General features: G+C 39.7%; 2 protein-coding genes across 5 annotated transcripts in view; both read right to left on the bottom strand.

Annotated features, from left to right (window-relative positions):
• Nucleotides 1–416: 416 nt before the first annotated feature.
• On the bottom strand, nt 417–4777 carry LOC306895137 (retinol dehydrogenase 7; the record flags this gene model as incomplete). Of its 2 annotated transcripts, none has more annotated exons than XM_079458153.1 (5): nt 4530–4777; nt 1498–1919; nt 1261–1413; nt 1041–1174; nt 417–782 (listed from the first exon to the last, which is right to left on the bottom strand). In XM_079458153.1, exons 2-5 carry the CDS (start codon nt 1904–1906, stop codon nt 417–419), a joined length of 1062 nt encoding a protein of 353 aa, XP_079314279.1. In that variant the 5' UTR covers nt 1907–1919; nt 4530–4777. The 2 variants fall into 2 exon arrangements, with proteins under 2 accessions (XP_079314279.1, XP_079314278.1); XM_079458152.1 differs by lacking the exon at nt 4530–4777 and adding an exon at nt 3302–3426.
• A 4637-nt stretch (nt 4778–9414) lies between these two features.
• Nucleotides 9415–17669, bottom strand: part of pxdn (peroxidasin) — a 52491-nt gene continuing 44236 nt past the window's right edge. For all 3 annotated transcript variants that reach the window (XM_079459066.1, XM_079459065.1, XM_079459067.1), the window contains 7 exons: nt 16105–17608; nt 15889–16023; nt 14332–14540; nt 13548–13662; nt 13104–13233; nt 10965–11078; nt 9415–10883 (listed from right to left, as the gene is read on the bottom strand). In XM_079459066.1, the coding sequence (XP_079315192.1) occupies nt 10755–10883; nt 10965–11078; nt 13104–13233; nt 13548–13662; nt 14332–14540; nt 15889–16023; nt 16105–17608 (2336 nt within the window). In that variant the 3' untranslated portion in view covers nt 9415–10754. The remainder of the gene's footprint in view (nt 10884–10964; nt 11079–13103; nt 13234–13547; nt 13663–14331; nt 14541–15888; nt 16024–16104; nt 17609–17669) is intronic.

The raw sequence follows: 17669 nt of genomic DNA, 5'->3' as shown, positions 1-17669 counted from the left end.
TCTTTGCAAACGTGTCTAAGGTCACACTTCTGCTTTGTCTGAAAGTGAAGATGTCCAGATAAAAGTAAAATTATAATCATCTCCAGTAAATATATTGTAAGTTGTGCTTTGCTCATTTGCAGGATACATTACACAGGGAAAATCCTGCCGCTGAAAGCAGCTATTTAACTCTCGCTCTACTTCTCTCCAAAGCACTGTAGATTTACCTATTTCAATGAAGTTACATTTCCTTGTACTACAGCTGAGGAATACATGACAACATTTAACAAAACCACATCAACTCCCCATTACCATGTACGCTTTAAAAAAGTCTATAAAACAAACCAAAACTTTATATGGAATCATTCACACAGAAACCCACCTTAGATTTTCATGAAAAATGACGACAATATTTTTTCTATATTTATCTTTATTATTTACGAATACAGCATAACTTCACGTTTGTGATACATGGAGCTCAGATTAAACACAGCATCTGTGAGGTACGTGGGCAGAAAAGGGAAGATGTAGAAAAAACACCAGTCCATTGATGACACAAGCAGGTATCGGGTTCGGGGTTTGGCAGAGGTGAGGGCGTGTAACATGGCATCGATAACCAAAGAGCAATCCTTAAATCCTAAAGAGCACGTCGACTGGAAATAGTCGCACGCCACATCGATGTATTTCTGGCTGAATGTCAGTTTACGTGCACCATCAAACTCGTTCCAAATGTCCTGCGAGGTTTTTCCGTTGCCTAGAATGTTTGTGGCAGCACCGAAATTTCCAGGTTGAATAATACTGACCTAAAAACAGGAAATCAAGTGCAGTACATAAGCATCATGTGTGCGCTAAAACCATTCAACGAATAGTGTGAAAATTCTCTCATCATTTACGCATGCCATCGTAGATGTAGGGTGCTTGAGATCGCATCTTAATATAAGATTATTAGTTTGTGTACAACCGATGAAAGGAAGTCATATGGATCCAGAGGAAACGATGAGAGAACGTTCATTTTGAGGCGAATGAACTCCTTTATTTTAAAAGAAGGTACCAGCTTTTACCTTAACTCCAAAGCTGGCCATCTCTACTCTTAAACAGTCGGCAAACGCCTCCAGTCCTCGCTTAGACACACTGTATGCTCCCATATTCAGACAATTGAAAAATGAAAAGATACTTGACACGAACAACATACGGCCTGAAAATGAAATACAGTGTTGAATTATAAAAAATCCTTTTTCAAATGAATAAACAATTTACGATTTTAGCGTGTTATTGAAATACCTTTGGTTGCCCTGACCATTGACAAGAAGGCAATGGTGACTCTGATGGGACCCACTAAGTTAACATCAATCATCCTCTGAAAGTCTTGGGCTGTGCTCCATTCGATTTCTCCCCAGTCACTGACTCCTGCGTTGTTCACAACGGCATAAAGACCTGAAGACACAGACAATTACAACCATACAAAGGTCTATTTCTTTTCAAAAAACCCAAAGCGCACCAAAAAACAACTCCGGTTACCTTTCTCTGGCAAATTTGACTTGACAAAGTCCCTGGCCAACTTTACATCTTCAACTTTGGTCACATCCAGCTGTAGTATCTTCATACGTTCTGAACCTTCATCAACCAGACGCTGGGCTCCGGGACCCTCGGGGGATATACATCCGGCAAACACAGTGAAACCCATGCCGTCCAGTTTCTTAGCAAGATGATGCCCGAACCCACTGTCACAGCCCGTCACCAGCACTGCATAGCCAAATCCATCCGACAAACTATTTTGCGTACGCGTCACCCTGCCAACCATGAGCAGAACGATGACGGCGACAGCTAAATATGTGAGGACATGAGCACCAAGACATTTGTAGGACACGAGCAGGAGGATTACGCTGACGCATAAGGATTTCATTGAATGAGGAGATGAGTGAAGCATCCGTCAGCTGTAACTGAAGAACAAAGAAGGAGAACTGAGATCTGATTCATTACTATACGGTGTAGTTTGTGTGCAATTCTGTAGAGCTAATTATTATTACTGTGCATATTTATTTTATGCGGTATAAATGTTTTAGTGTATACTTAGACCAAGTTCATTTTGAGCTTACGTCATTTATTACGATGTATTGTATATTGCAAATAAACAAAATCTATGTTCACATATATTGTATTTTGACTTGCATAACCTTATTTGTTTTGCTTATAGTCAATGTTTTCTTGTACAGCTGCTTTGACTTGACTTGAAATGTACGACAAATATTTAGTAACTGTTATGTTAAACTATTGTTTAGAGCTCAGGGTTTACGCCAGTACCTTGTCATTTCTGCATACGAGTTATAATACTGAAATATTTTTGTTTTTATGAGTACCGTCGGTGGTAAAAAAGAATAATGTGGTTTTCATATTCAGCTTTCATAAACGTCATATAGAAATCAAAGCAAAACACAACTTTTTAAATTGTTCCATTGTGTTATCGGCATGCAGGTATAGTTTTAGTTGTTCTTTATTTACAGTAAGCATTAACCGTGTCTCCTAAAATAAAGATTAGACTGTCATTGTTCAAATACACGGAGATGTCGATTGTACAGGTAATATAATCTGTATTATAGTTCATTTGATGAGATTGTTTGGGTTTATATTGAAATAATATTTATATTTGAATAATATTGACTTCTGATTGCAGGCTTGACCAATCTGAGCTCAGTTTGTGACGTCAGATTACTTTCTTAAAGTGTGAGATCATTTTAATAGAAATAGTTCATTAGGGACACACGCGCGCAGTTTCAAGACGAGTAAAACGCGTAATCAGATCAAACGCAGATCGATTGTCCGATTAAAGCCGTGATGTCATCATTTACTGTAAACTACAAGCAGCGGTAGCAGATAACCAACAGTTTGAGGTTTCTTATGAACACGAACAAAGTTTTATCACGAGATGTGCTTGAATACGTTTAGCTAATTGTCACACGCTTTCATACGCATGTTTGTTTCTGTAAATAACTCAATTTATGCCAAAGAAGACGATTTAACACGGAACACGTTCGGAAATAGGAGTTAGTGATACAAACTAAGAAACGTTTTATAGGTGATCCATTCCAATGTTTTCTATACGCATTCTTGAATTGGGAAATTACGAGTTAGATCTCTTTCATTTCGCAATTACTTCAGTAACATTAACGTTTTTAAGTCATGCAGACGTTACTTCCGGGGTGAAGTGGGAATTATCGAATTTCCGAGGCAGCGTTAACCTGCCGAGCAACGCCTGCGCGATAACATTTACTGACATGATAAATAACATCGCCATTATTTCTGATATTTCTTTCAGTCGACTCACCCCTTCTTGATGCTTCGTTTACAAACGCGAGGATGAAGTTCTTCAGTGCGGGTCTCTCTTAGCAGGCTCATCGTGGTCGTGTTTACCTAATGTTGCGATGCGCAGACCGATCGGCAAATGACATCGAGTCTCGCGAGAGAACGGGTGTTTTCGAACACTCTCGCGATTCTTTGATGGCAAATGCCGATCTGTCTGCGCGGCCCGTCGAACACAAGCGATCACCTTTTGTATTTCATCTGCTTTAGTGGAAAATATTTGGTTTGGACTCTCCCTAATAAATACTTGTTAGTAAATAAGTTCAAGGAGATTTCTTTGAAGCTTATTCATCGATATTATCCTGTCAAAAACTTTCATGGTTTCAAAGTTTAAATTAAGTATAGACACAAATTGTACTTTCTGTGATTCACAACCATCTTACATCTTTTTTGGCACTGTGATCATACAAGAAAACTTTGGCAAGACATTTGCGTCACTTTTGTACTGTATAAATAAATGTTTAATAATAATAAAAAATCTGCTCATCTGCTTTCAGGTGCAGATGAACCTTAACCACTAGTGGTCACTAAAGGGTCAGCAGTTTGTTCAAGTCCATTCATTCCTAATCGATTCTGATTCTTGATGTTTGCTATAAATAATTCAGAATTCATTACAAATCAGGATCATTTGTCTGCAGTAGGTGCTATTACAGTAGCCTACATAAAGTCAAACTAAAGATTCAATTTAGACTTATGAAGTTTTGCGTTCACACTGGAAGACCAAAGATAGGCTACTGAAAGGCTATTTTGCAATATATGTATTGCGTACACAAACACAAACATGAATTATATTATAGATATATAAATATGGCCTCTGTTTCAGGTTGACAGTAACAGAACCTCGTGCACATCGGCCCAGTTTCACAGAAAAGGCTTAAGGCTGGTCCCAGACTAAAAATGGAATGTGTGACCCGTCTTAACTGAACATAACTCGCCCAGAAATTCTTAAAATATTGTCATTGCTTTGTCTGGTGATGCACACCAGTAATGTATTCTTCAAAGGCATGTTTATAAAAGCGATATAAATATCTTAGTTCAACTAAGGCATAAGCATAAGGTGTCTGTGAAACCTGGCCTTTAATTTATGCAAATATATTTCATCATAAAACATGAATTAACATATTTAGCTCCATACCCAAACACACTATGCAAGAATTTGAAAGAAAAATGGATAAACCAACATCGGATCTTACTTTTCCGTGGCCTGGAGAAGTTTCCTCGATCTCACAAGTGACTTTTTCCACAGGTCTGATAGCCGAGGTTCCTTTATCTATTCAACCTAACTTCTTTAGCCACATAGGCCTAACGTGACTTTAAGGCCCTCGTGATCACAGTCAGAATTCCGCGCTGAATGCATGAATTCGAGGAAAAGAGGATAAAGAAAGGAATTCTAAAGAATCTGATGTAATCACCGGTAAATCGATTCATCGACATAATAGAGGCATGGCCCTAGTAAGAGAAATGTATTCATAAGGTCACCGCAGAGACAGATCACTGACGCATACAGTGACCACTCAACGATAGCATGACTTGATGTTCATAGATAACGGAACCAAGAAGAAAGTGCAATTGTGTCGTTTTAAACAAGCACTGATAGCACAGTGTAAGACAAGTCTGTGGTAATATTGAATTGTTATTGAATGAAGCATCAACATTTTAGTGTAAAATTTAGCTCGAGTACCTTTTGAGCTTATTTCATTAATTGTAATATATCGGTATATTGCAATTAAATAAATACTGTACAAATGTTCACATATTTTAAAATATTTTGCAAATGTCACTGTCAGGAAATTCTAGACATTTCTGTAGCACTGGTAGGATGAAGCGATGATGGGTGACGACGGCTGGAACTTGGTTCGTGAGGACAGTAATAGTTATAAAAGCCAAAAACGATCAAATATACACAACTGGTATGTTAAACTGTCGTGTCGAGCTCAGTGTCTGTCTGTGTGCGAGGAAGAATTACAGAAATGTGTTAATGTGTGAAATTATATATATATTTTACATCGAGTACTGTCGTTGGTAAAAAAAAATTTCAGGATCTTTTACTGTTAGCATGTTAAACGTCATAAACAGTTCGAATGAAAGCGAAACACCTCTTTTTAAAAGAATTGTTACATTGTGTAGTAGGTTGTTGTTGGTGATTGGGTCAATGGGTCGAGCACGATGTGTTACACCGTTGTTTCTTACATCTGGGTTACAAAACGTAAGTTTAAGGCCCATCTAATAATTGCAAACAAAAGTCACTTTCCAAAGAAACTTTCCAGAAAACTTTCGAAGAATGCTAGAGGGAGTAAACATGTTGCTATAGCAAACATAATTGATTTAATGTTAAATCAGCCTTGAACCGGTTATTTTTAACATTACAGTAAATCCATTATCTTCGCTATCTGGGAAAGTACCAAATAACTTTGAGGAAAATGTTTCTAGTTCTCTGTTGGAATTGCGACAGGTTTTGTGCCTTGCACAGTTCAGGTAGGCCTACAACTGCGGCTTAACTTATTTACACATGGAGAAATGATAACACAAGAATACCCAAAAAGTTTAAAAAACAAAAACTGCAACCTCAGACCTCCATGCTGTCGTCAGGTGAAAATATAACGTTTACTTCCACAAAGAGATTTCTCACACCTTGTTAAATAATAATATTAAGAGACACATTGTTGACTTCTTCGGATGATCAACACTGGTCCAGAAGAACTTCCTGTTTTAGTTACACAAACGTTTCAACATGAACAGAATGAAGCCTAGCGGATTTTAAATGTTAAACAAATATCTTTAAGATTGAATTACATATGCAAGATGATAAATCAATAAAACTGAAGTGCTTTTGGACCAGTGTGTACATCTTCCAAAGTAGTTCAAATCTAAACAATAACACTAGGAAAAACATAATGTTGCGTCAGTGTCATTTAAACATACTGCTAAGGTTTATTAGGGAATGTTAGTTTGCTTTAAAAAATATTAAAATATGGATCAAATATATAATCTTAAAGCTGTAACGTGGGAAAATTACATCGTTGGCTGGTATTCATGTTTTTGGTTACGTTTGCTTTCACCATAATAAATGTGTGGTTACATTAGTTTTAGTACAAAAGATGAATGATGAACGTTTATGAATGACAGATTATTTTGTAAAACATCTGTGAAAGTTTTTATTCCATTGACGAGAGCTCCGTCTAGCGGTCATTTTAAGTATTGCTTTCTGCATCAAGTCTGTTTTAAATTCACATGAAAAAGTTGTATTATGCTTAGGTTATTTATGAAATGACACATTAGGTCAAAGTATTCTTAATTAAGTGAATCGATAACTAAAAACGTATTATTATATAATGTGAGTTATTTTTGAAAGAAAGTGTCATCGTCTCTTTACAACATAAACATAAAACGTTCATCCATTGAACCCAAAAACAAAACCTTCGCTGTCCTCTGATGAACTTTCTCATTTATATTTACTGCTTTGCTTTTAGATGTGTCATCCTTAATGCACTGGTATACTCAGGCAGTTCAATTGCCAATTGTATTCTGGCTTTTTCATCCATAGGCTCAAACTTGGTTCCTTTAAGCACATCGAGGCGTTTCCGTGAGTCAGTGGTCTCTTCGGAGAGATAAGCCTGCACGGCTAAAGTTAGGGGGCCTTGTTACGGGGCTCCACACACACATAAACAAGCTTAACAGATGGGGGGAGACTGCACGGCCTAATTGTGCAACTTGGCTCTGCTCCCGGACTGAACCCCAAAAGAAAACATCTCATGTGAAGAGAATGCGCTCTGCTCCGAGCCAACAGAACATTTCCTCACGTTGCTGTCTTGTTTTGGGCAAAAGGACAACAAGACGTTTTGCAGCATGCAAAACCATAGAGATACGTTTCAGGATGCTTTTAGGGGAGTCTTTGTTTGCTAGCAGCGAGATAGTCTCCTCTATGTCAGAACGTTCTAAAGCAGTTGTGCGATTCAACACACTGAATCTGGCTGATAGATTTCTTAGGACAACACACATTGTAGACTAACTGTACGATGTCCAGAGTTTCGAGGATGTTTATTCGCTTTTTCTTGTGTAGTAGACTTAGATTGAGATGATCAGCAGTGTTGAGGAAGAGGTGACCTTATTTATTGTCTTTTGGTTTATACTTCCATACATGCGTCTCCGCAGAAGATGCCTGTAAGGGATGAAGCAATATGAGAGGCAAGTCGGTATGAAACGGAAGTAGCGATTCTCATTTTTACCATATCGTGACTTATAACCCGAGCGCAACGACTTCTGAAAAGCGAAGGTGAAACATTTGAACGCCAGTTCACGATCCGAGCGAAGAGGTCGTTTCGAGAGTGGGAGGAGCTTAACGTTTTTGATAGACTATTACAAGTGCAAGTGAATTAAAAATAAATGATGTGCACGGACGAGTCATTGATAATAAACACTTCCCCACTGTGTAAAACAGTTCGAATGATCATTTTTAATGTCATGCCCACTTTAAGCATGTAAACTGTATAAAACAAGTCTGACATGGACAGTTGACGCTCAGGGTTTTTGTCATGATTATGTTGAGAAAATCTGCTAAGGGGTCACTCATGTAACAAATCGTGTTAAAGTGTATCCCTTTTTATTGGATGCATGTACTTGAACATCTGCTTTTTGATATGCTTCTGTGTATTTGGCATGACATTCAGTCTTGCTAATCAAATGTTGTGGATTTAAAGGGGCAATTTGTGATTTTAGCAGCATCTAGTGGGGATGTTGCAATTTGCTACAAAGGTCTCTATCCACCCCAACACTACTGGTTTAACTTGTGTTCAAACAAAGAGTTTCCTTGTCCTCAATGCGGTCATTGGCTTTTACTCGTATAAGTGCATTGGTATGTATAAGCCTGTCTGGAGAGACTAGCAGGCGTTCACACGCTGCATCTGATTCAGACTGTGTTGACTTTACCATATTTGTTGTTATGGAACCAAATATTATCTGTTTTCAGCGGCAGTGGATTGTGATCCGCCTCTTTTCAAGCTTTACAAACATGATGTGTTTCAACTCCACGTGACTCATGTCGTATATTCCAAGCGTCCTAAAAGCATACAAATGGATTTGGAAGTGGAAATCATTTATGAATTGAAGATTAACACAGTCGTTATTCTGCTTCATGCATGATGCAACAGGGGATTCCTGGAATGATTAGATATAGAAACACGTCTCCATGTTTTTAGAAGTCATGTCTGGGGGGAGAGAAGCCCCTTATGTATTTTGGATTGTGTCAAAAAAAAACGCTACAAATTTTCACCAAATTTGACTGTTGAATGTCATGTCAAGGTATCAGGGGTCCCATAATGTTTTATTTGACTAAATAAGTTACTATACAAAATATCGGATCCTCATGACACTGGATGGAGTTGGATGATCTATCACCACCTACTGGTCAGAAGGCAATTTGGTAAATTTATTGTTAGGTTATTGACAGATGAAAAGTGTCATTTTCTCACTCCTTTCTGATTCTCAAAAAATTCAGCTCATGTGATCTTTACACAATGCTAGACGAAAATGATCATATGAATCATCTTCTTGGCTGTAAGGGGAGTAAATTTATAAAATAACGCAGATGGATTTGTGTTTTCTACAAAATATACACAATGAAAGGCACATCATTTAGGGTGTCATTACTTTTCAAAGCTACTTTCGCATGGTGACTATTCTTCACGTGCCTCTGACATCCTTGTGACATGACAGTCCAGTGGCATAATGGATACAGTACATTTAACATTTAAAAAAAGTTCAAATCCTGAACAAAAGTTCATTTTGTGTATTTTCCAAATACATGGATATTATTATCGTAAAAGTGTCCGATTAATTTTCGTATGACCTGTTGAGTGGCACAAGATCATGTGTTTGATCATTGTTTAGTGCATACCTCACTGCTAAATAGAAATACCAAGATGATAGGTCACAGATACGTCCAAGTTATTGTTCATATCATCTTACATACATGACGGTGCCATGAAACTGCTGCAGAAACTCAAACCCCTTCCTCAGGTATGAAGCAATGCCGACTGAGCACGATGGGGCGTACATTACTTCTGAAAATAAAACAGTTGTCGTTTGTTATGTGGTCATTTTATTATTGTCAAAATGCATACATTACAGTGCAAACAGTCTTTGGCAAAAATACAAAATATAAGAATCACGTTGACCATTCGAGCGTGTTCAGTCCTGGTGGGCAGTGCATTCCATGGCAGGTGGGCACAGTTTGATTTGGGGGGGTCGTAAGATCCTCAAGGAGGGAAGGAAGTAATAAAACCCTGACATGGACACAACCCCAATGTTGCAAAGGAGACATGAATAATGAGCTATGGCTGCTCAGATGAGTATAACAAAACATTCATTGACCATAAGCACACAAACCAAACCGCGATTCTGGTTATCTGACGTCTAACACGCTTCTGATGTTTAACCAGAATGCAAGGCAGTGTTTCGAAAGGGGCAGTAGTCTAGAGAGGAGGGGCTTCTTTCGTCATCACAGCCCCCGCATCTCTTTCATATGGCTTTCATTTCAGTAAGACGCAAAAGCACAGCATGTTTTTCGTACAATCGAGCGGATGTAAATACAAAGCGAGTCTGGATGAAAGAGTATGAAGAATTGTGTACGCTTTAAGTGATGTATTGTGACGAGGCACAATTGTTTACATCCTTTAGATGTACACTGGGGGAAACATCTGGACCTTCATTCAGAACATGCCGATATAAATACTGTGCTGGTAGATGAGGAACGTACAGTAACGTCACGTGTCTGCAGAGCTCTTCCCAAACCTTCTACCTCAGATGATGAAATAAAGATCCCAAACCCAAAACATCCATCGTTCAGAAAAGCAAACAGGCGCCCGAGTCTCCGGAACCCGCAACGGAAAAGCCAAGGGAAGCAAACATTTGGTGATCAGTAGCGTTTTTTCCCCATCGCACATATTTTTCACATTATTATTCACGTAAAGATACAAAGTGGGAAATTCTGAATATGATACCAGGCATCATTAACCCTTAGCGCAGGAATAACAGTTTACAATTCTTTCGAGTAACTACGAATCGGCTTTCCCTCAAATGTGGCTTTCAAAAGCACATAATGAGTGTATATACGATGCATTGTATATTGCGAAACAATAAAATGCACAAAACAAAAACGGAGTAAAATAGCACCAGTTCTTCAGCATCTCCCATCTGAGAATGCTTCTGAAAGACAACAGGTCCAGAGATGGACTCTGGGTGTCATCTTAGGCCGGTGGACCTGAGGGAGGGAGACACGGTCCCACAATCATCCATCTGTCCATTCAAATACTTACAGGCAGTTTAAAGTGTGTCTAGTTGTGGGGGATATATAAAATACCATTACATAAACAATATAAAAAAACCCTGAAAGATGACTAAAAAGCTCAAGGTCACGTCTGTCACGCGTCCTGAGGTTTTACGTGATGCTGGTCATGCAGACACAAGGGGCAGCACGAGCCTTTGGGTGTCACGGGATTCACGCATGCCACCCGTGGGCACTTCTCCACGAAACACGTCACCTGAGCCTCCTGACAGAAACGAAGATGCGATGTATCACTTTTTCTTGAATTCACAAAACGTTTCAAGTTTTGGTTTCACAGTGAACTTACTTTACACTGACACACGGTGCAGTGATCCTTCTTCCAGCTCTTTCCATTTTCTCGTTCTCTTCCCTCATCATCAGTGCAGCCGGTCTTGCTCAGACGGCCTTCAAGTCTTTTAATCTGTCAGATCCAGCAGAGACAAACAGGGAAACATTAAAATGATTGCCCGAGTCTTCAATTGACAGACCGTAGAAGGGTCAAGTGGGTTAAAGGTCCAATGGATCATTTCAAGTTGGTGCTCCTTTCAGATGTGAATTTGCTTAAATGGGTTTATTCTAGAACTCTTGAAACACGTGCTGTTATCTGATCTAATGTTTAGACAAGCTGTCCCACATGGTGGTCCCTTCAAAGGCCCCTAATGTAACCTTTCCTCAGCTAATGCTCTGTTTCCTGAATCGACATCAAAGACACACATAGTTCCTATTGTGTAACGTTAAAATATGATTTCTGGACCAGGCTCAAGACGTGTTGTGTAGACAACTTGTAGATTTAATTTTTGAATTATTGTTTTTTTTTAAATATGAGTCTGTTTAATCAGATCCGCTTGCCACGACTTAACAAGCAGATTGGTTTAGTTGAAACACAGACATGTCAACATGAATAAAGTTGTATTTTTTCATCTGCGCTATTACTGCTTTAAGGAGATTTTCTCAGGGTTTTTCTTTATTCTGTTAAAGCTGCAATGAGAAGCTTGCATCAGCTGATCCTCCTCTACCTATAGAAGTATGACGCGATCACGGCTTCCGTTTTAAATTTCATTCAGTTTATAGCAGCATATCGCGTTGCTCAGGAGCATATTACCCTCCTCCATCCCCAGCTCCACTTCACATTTACAATCGCGACTTGACTTCTGTTATTCCTTGTCATAAGTCTCAACTTTTGTCTTTAAGAACTAATGACATCTGCTTGTTCTGTTCTGTTTACCTTGAGGGGGGTTATCTCTGCGCTCCCTGCTCTTATTCATGCTGGCTGCATGGAGAACAGAACCATACCACCAATCTAAATGCTATCATTTTTGACGGCAGTGAACTGTATTTTTTTAATTGTCCTAAATACATTACTGCCATATTGCTTAAAAGTGAACTAGTAGTATTTCAAGTTTTCATTTTCTGCAAATTAATTAAAAACAGAAACAATACTTTTGTTTGAAATTTAGGGGAATATTGAATATTAAAAATGTTGAGGATTTTGTAAATAAATATAGTATTTAAACTTGTTCAAAATATTGTGGAACTTTTGTATCATGAATCCAGTATAGTGTATTGCAGGAGTCTCCAACCTTTTTGTAAGCGAGGGCTACCAAAATATCTAAAATCCTCTAGAGGGCTACTTGTTGATAACATACATTCAAACTTTAATGTGATGCCTTATTTTTACGCTCACAGAACCAAATTCAGTTTTCTTTCAGATATTAAAGCTTATAACACTTGCTAATAATAACCTTTCATGACGATGTAGCACTTGGCTGATCGGTATAGTCACAGATTTGTCAACTGCCTTTAGCATTATTGGTGAGCCCTGTGTTTAGCGGGCACCTTACAAAGTTCATGCGGGCTACCAGGTGCCCACGGGCACCACGTTGGAGACCACTGGTGTATTGTATCGAATTCATGAGAATCATGAAATATCTTCAATATCTCCTACAATTCCAAACTGTTCAATACTCCATACGTACATTTTTTCCCTACAAATTCCTGGAATGCTGCATGCTGGAATTTCATCAGGAATTTTAAAAATGATAATCGGTCAAGAGGAGTGTCTGGTTGCAGTCATTCAAGGTAAAAATGGTGTACTCCGTTATCCACCGTTAACAAGCAGTTACGTACCTTTTACACACAGAGTATAGAACTGTAATTTTCTAACTGCTTGTTTACTGTGGATTCATATTTTTATTTCGTGGAAAGATTTGATCCGATATGAAACAGGGCGGATATATTTTCACATGTGATTTTAATCAAGGAAGCATTTGGAAAGTTTGATCATTGGCCGGTTAAGCTGAACAGTAAAACTATCTCGATCAATTGCCCTTCCAAATGTTGTTCACAGACATCTGTGACTTGGAACACTGTGTATACTGTAAATGCTTGTCATTTCTACTGTTGTATTTTGTGTAGTATGGGATTTTAAAACATAGGAGTCCCAAACCTGCTTTCGTAAACTTGTGATAGTTTTCTGCATGTCTGTTACAAAGTCCTGGAAATCCTTTATTGAAGGTTCAGTGCTTGACTGTGCGGATACACTTGTGTTTACTGTAACTTGAGCCTCTTCCAACGTGCTAAAAAACAAAAATGACAAAGTTTAAAAGCTGTCATTGAATACATCTCTTGGTATTTATTATTTATGTGATTTACCTTAAAGGAACACTTTACCCCAAAATGAATATTCCCTAACAATTTACTCATCCTCATGCTCATCGAGGTGTATATACAGTATGTTTTTAGCACAGCACACATATTTGTTATATACATATTCTGTCATTGCTCCTATATCATCATAAAGTACTTATATCATTTACTTGTTTGGGACTTTAGGAGAAAGCGTTTCCCATCATATTTCTGCAGACAAAAAAATAGAGAATGTGAGTTGTACCTGTGGATATTAGTGATGTTACCGTCAGGTCTCTCTTCAGCATAGCTGTTGTCCGCTGACCTACGACCTCTAAAGTGGAATGACAAGGCATTGAACTGACCTTTAGTGCGGCAGTCTGCAGAGGCAAAAAATTCAACACCGACATTACACACACAAAAAAAGTAATACAAGTTTACACGGATTTAAGAAACATCCTTCAGTTTTTTTAGAAAGCACATTACCACATAAGCACGACACTGACTTGAAATCCCCTCGCCCCAAAGGGACAGCCTCGTGTATCCTTCCTATTCACCTTTTTGTTTGAAAAACGTATCATCCTTATTACACACTTATCATCCAGAAAAACTTTTAGGTGATCCTCCAGAACAGTGTTTTCAGAATGCGGCTTGCAGTCAATGAGTCCATAGTGTTGACTAGTCAGATGATATAATGTGTGATGTGAGGCAAGTCTGAACAAAGCAGTGCAGACAAGCTCAGACTGCTGCGTGTCAATGCCGAGGACAAGATAGAAATCAAGGGCAACATTGAAATCCCAGTAAATAATGTGATAACTAGACTTAAACAAAAAATAAATAAGGGTGATTGTACGGAACCGTCACATTGCACGTATGTGTCAGACGCCTGTGCTGCTAACGCAATACTCTACCAAATGAGCTACAGAAACATCAACAAGGTCAACGGTTCAAACAGGTCTATTATATACTTCATCATGTCCTGGTCGGTTGAGCCGGCGAGAGGAGAACAAGAGAGCAGTTAAAAGTACGGTCATAACAGTGTCCTGTACCTTCACAGCAGTCCTGCCACATCCGCAGGTCAATCTTGGGCAAGTCATCACAGCTTCCATAGCCGTGAGGGAAGTCTGCCACACTGAAAACATCCGACTGGATGCGGGTGATGTTGTCACTATTGTCACACAGCACTCGGGCGAGAGACGTCTGCTTCAACTGAGTCAACTGTGCTGGATTGAAGACGCCTGGGTTCTCATACCAAAACCTACACGAACATGAAAAGATACGTTTTTAAACATAAAAATATATACTTTCATGTGCCCAGTAACAAACTACAGTGTGTTAGACGGCTTCAACTTTCAGCCTGCTAACAGTTCCATTTCAAAATGCAACGGCTGTTTTTATACATCCAATCAAATCGTAGAGAAAGACAAAAGCCACAGACACAATTTTTCTCATTTGAAATTCAATTTCACTCGGATATGCGTCAAAATACGGAAGTAAAAATGATCACAACTTCCAGTTCAAGGGGACTTTAAGTCAGAACATGTGCAAATGTATAATTTTAAACCATTGCTAAGTATTTTCTTCAACTGCAGTTAACCAAAGACAGTTTAAAAAATGCAGTTGGAAACTGCTCCGGTTAATGACGACATAAACCAGTAACCAATCACATCAAGTCATTTGACCCCTGTGGATCAGCAATTTGAGGGATAAATATGCCAAGATGGCGCATAGATTTGGGCTCAATAGATCTCTGAACTGCAGTGTCAGCTCTCAGTTACGCTTTCAGCTTTAACAGCGTCTTGAACTGCAAAGAGTGATTGAGATGCGATGCGGCTAATTTGCATATTTACATATCTGCGTATACTTCATGAAGCTGAGGTGTAGAGCAACAGTACATTCAAGTTATTTTAAGAAAATATTTTCTCAATATTTTCTAATTTCGATGGTCAAAGATTCGTCTTAAGGGATAAAATGATCGACCACCGGGGGACTTTAACTGAAAATAAGTAAAAAATCAGCTAAAAATAAATACAAGTGAATTCCTACATTAAATCTAAGTAAAGCAAAATACATTTAAACCCAAAAGTAATTATTCTAATAATATTTTTTAAATGATTTAACAACAGAATTCCAATAAAAGTACAGAGCAAAATGGGTTAAATATTAAACAAAATGTTAAACATGTAACTACATAAATACATAAAAATAAAAGAGAATTCAAAATATTACTAAACTACAAAATAAATGAAAGATATAGTAAATTAACTCTAAATTAAGCTGGACATGTAAAGCTTGACGTGAAGCTTCTTGTAACAAATCAAGAATGCATATAAAAACTACTTTTAGGAAAAAATATACTAGGAAATGGCTAATTGAGCTTTCTTGAAAACTCATATAGCTTAATTTACATGTTCGCAAATCTTTACTAATAGAAAATAGTGTCTGAGCAGATTTACCAACAAACGGTCTGTGAACTAAGAAAATACTGTAAAAAATACAGTAAAACTCTGTATGTGTGAAGAGGACTATTAAGCACCGTTGCTCGTCTGATATTTCTTTGATACACATTAAGCACATTGAATATAGATGGAAGCCAGAAGTCTCACCGGTCACCATCTCTCAGCCGTTTAAACTGGGTGGCCAGTAAACACATAAGAGTTGGACCGAGTCTGCTGCCCGGCACTAGATCTTCAGCCATCAGAGCAGGAAACAGATCGATATTCAGGGGCGTGCCGTACAGTCTGCGAGAGTAACATACCATTATACCCAAGAAAGTGTGGAATTAGTGTATTATTACATGTTTAACAACTATCTTGACTAACCTTTGAAGCTTTTCACGTACGCTGGGGTTCTGAATCTCATTCCTCAGATCCTCAAACGTCTGAGCGGAAGTGAGGTTGCAGAACAACCGGTAGTCATTGTACGACGGGATGCCATGATCACGCCCCCTTTGAATGTTCATGGCGGCAAGGTCGAGCGCCACAGCATGTGCCATTGAGAAAAGACGTTCCGTGAGCTCCGTATTCAGCAGCTGCGTGGACACACGCATTTTCCCCGCTACTCCGAACAGGCCGCGAAGCAGCGGATCGATGCCTCCCTCGTTCACAATGCGGAAAGGCGAGAAGAAAGCTTTATGCAGTGAGATGTGTCCCTGCTGGATCGGCTGGAAGTTCTCGTCTAGACGGTACAGAATGGGATTAATGAGTGTGTGGCCGAAACGGAAGGCGGCGGTGGCGAAAGCGTTGAGGATCCCGGCGTTAATGTTCGGATTGTAGCCGTTATAATCTCCCATGTGTCTCATTCCAGCTTCGCCGAGGATTTTAGGGAGCCAGTGGCTGTAGGTGATGTGTTGCATCTCAGCCCCAACGATCTTCCTGGCCTCGTGGTAAATGGTGTCCCCGTCCCAGTGAGGGTTGAGACGTAGCAACTCGCTAGCAATGCGATTATGCTCGCGGAACCAAACCGTGTGCATGGCTGTCAACCCAAGCTGCTCATTGGCACGGTGATCGCCAGCTAGGAAGCAAGGGATGGGGCTTTCGTTTTCATCCCTCATGCACTCAGTTGGTGGCCCGGTGGCGAACGGCAACAACGGCTTACCGGTACGTTGGACAATACCCTGACGTAACATTCCCCTGTGGCTGGCCACGTCCCGGACCTCTTCCGCCTCGTGCTGTGAGCTACCGTATACGTTGGAAGCGTCAATGTAGGAAGTAAGCTGGTTCATCTGTTCACGCGGATACACCGAGTTCATAAGCAGAGACGTCATTCCGCTGCCGCAAACCGGACTGGACCGCACAAAGAACATGCAACGCGCTCTGCTGCGCCGCTGTCGAGGGTCGTTCGGCGGGAACATAATGGGAAAGCAAGGAGGGTCGTTGGTGCACACAGAAGTGCACAGCTGTCCATCAGAGAAACGTGACTGGCTAAGGGATACGACGGTGGAATCCAGGTCGTGGTCCAAGAACTGGCCCCACTGCATGAGCATATGTGTATAGCGGTCGTCCGGGGTGATGGTCTCCGTACCAATCATTGTGGTGGAGACCAGGCGCGGGAGCGGCAGAGGGAAGCCGTTGTGCAATCTCTCGGTGATCCCGCGTGGGAGATTGAAACCGTTGTCGTAGACAGGCTTAAGCAAGCGTTCAAAGGCGGTGAGGGATGCGCCCCACATTGGGTGCTGAAGGTTGTTGCAGGTGCCATCGTGGGCGCGATACTTCTGGTGGAAGCAGATATCAGAGCAGTTGTTGAAGCGTCGATGGGCCATGCAGCCAGACAAGTTGGCGATCATATCCAGGAAACGGGGAGACACCAGATCATTGTAGCGGAAGGCTGAGAGATGATTGTAAACAAGAAACACAGTATATTAAAATGGATGAGCAAATTTTGAGAA

The sequence above is a fragment of the Barbatula barbatula genome (genome assembly GCF_947034865.1).
Source record: "Barbatula barbatula genome assembly, chromosome: 6".
NCBI classification, from domain to species: Eukaryota; Metazoa; Chordata; class Actinopteri; order Cypriniformes; family Nemacheilidae; genus Barbatula; species Barbatula barbatula.
This window is presented reverse-complemented; position numbering and strand designations above follow the sequence as displayed.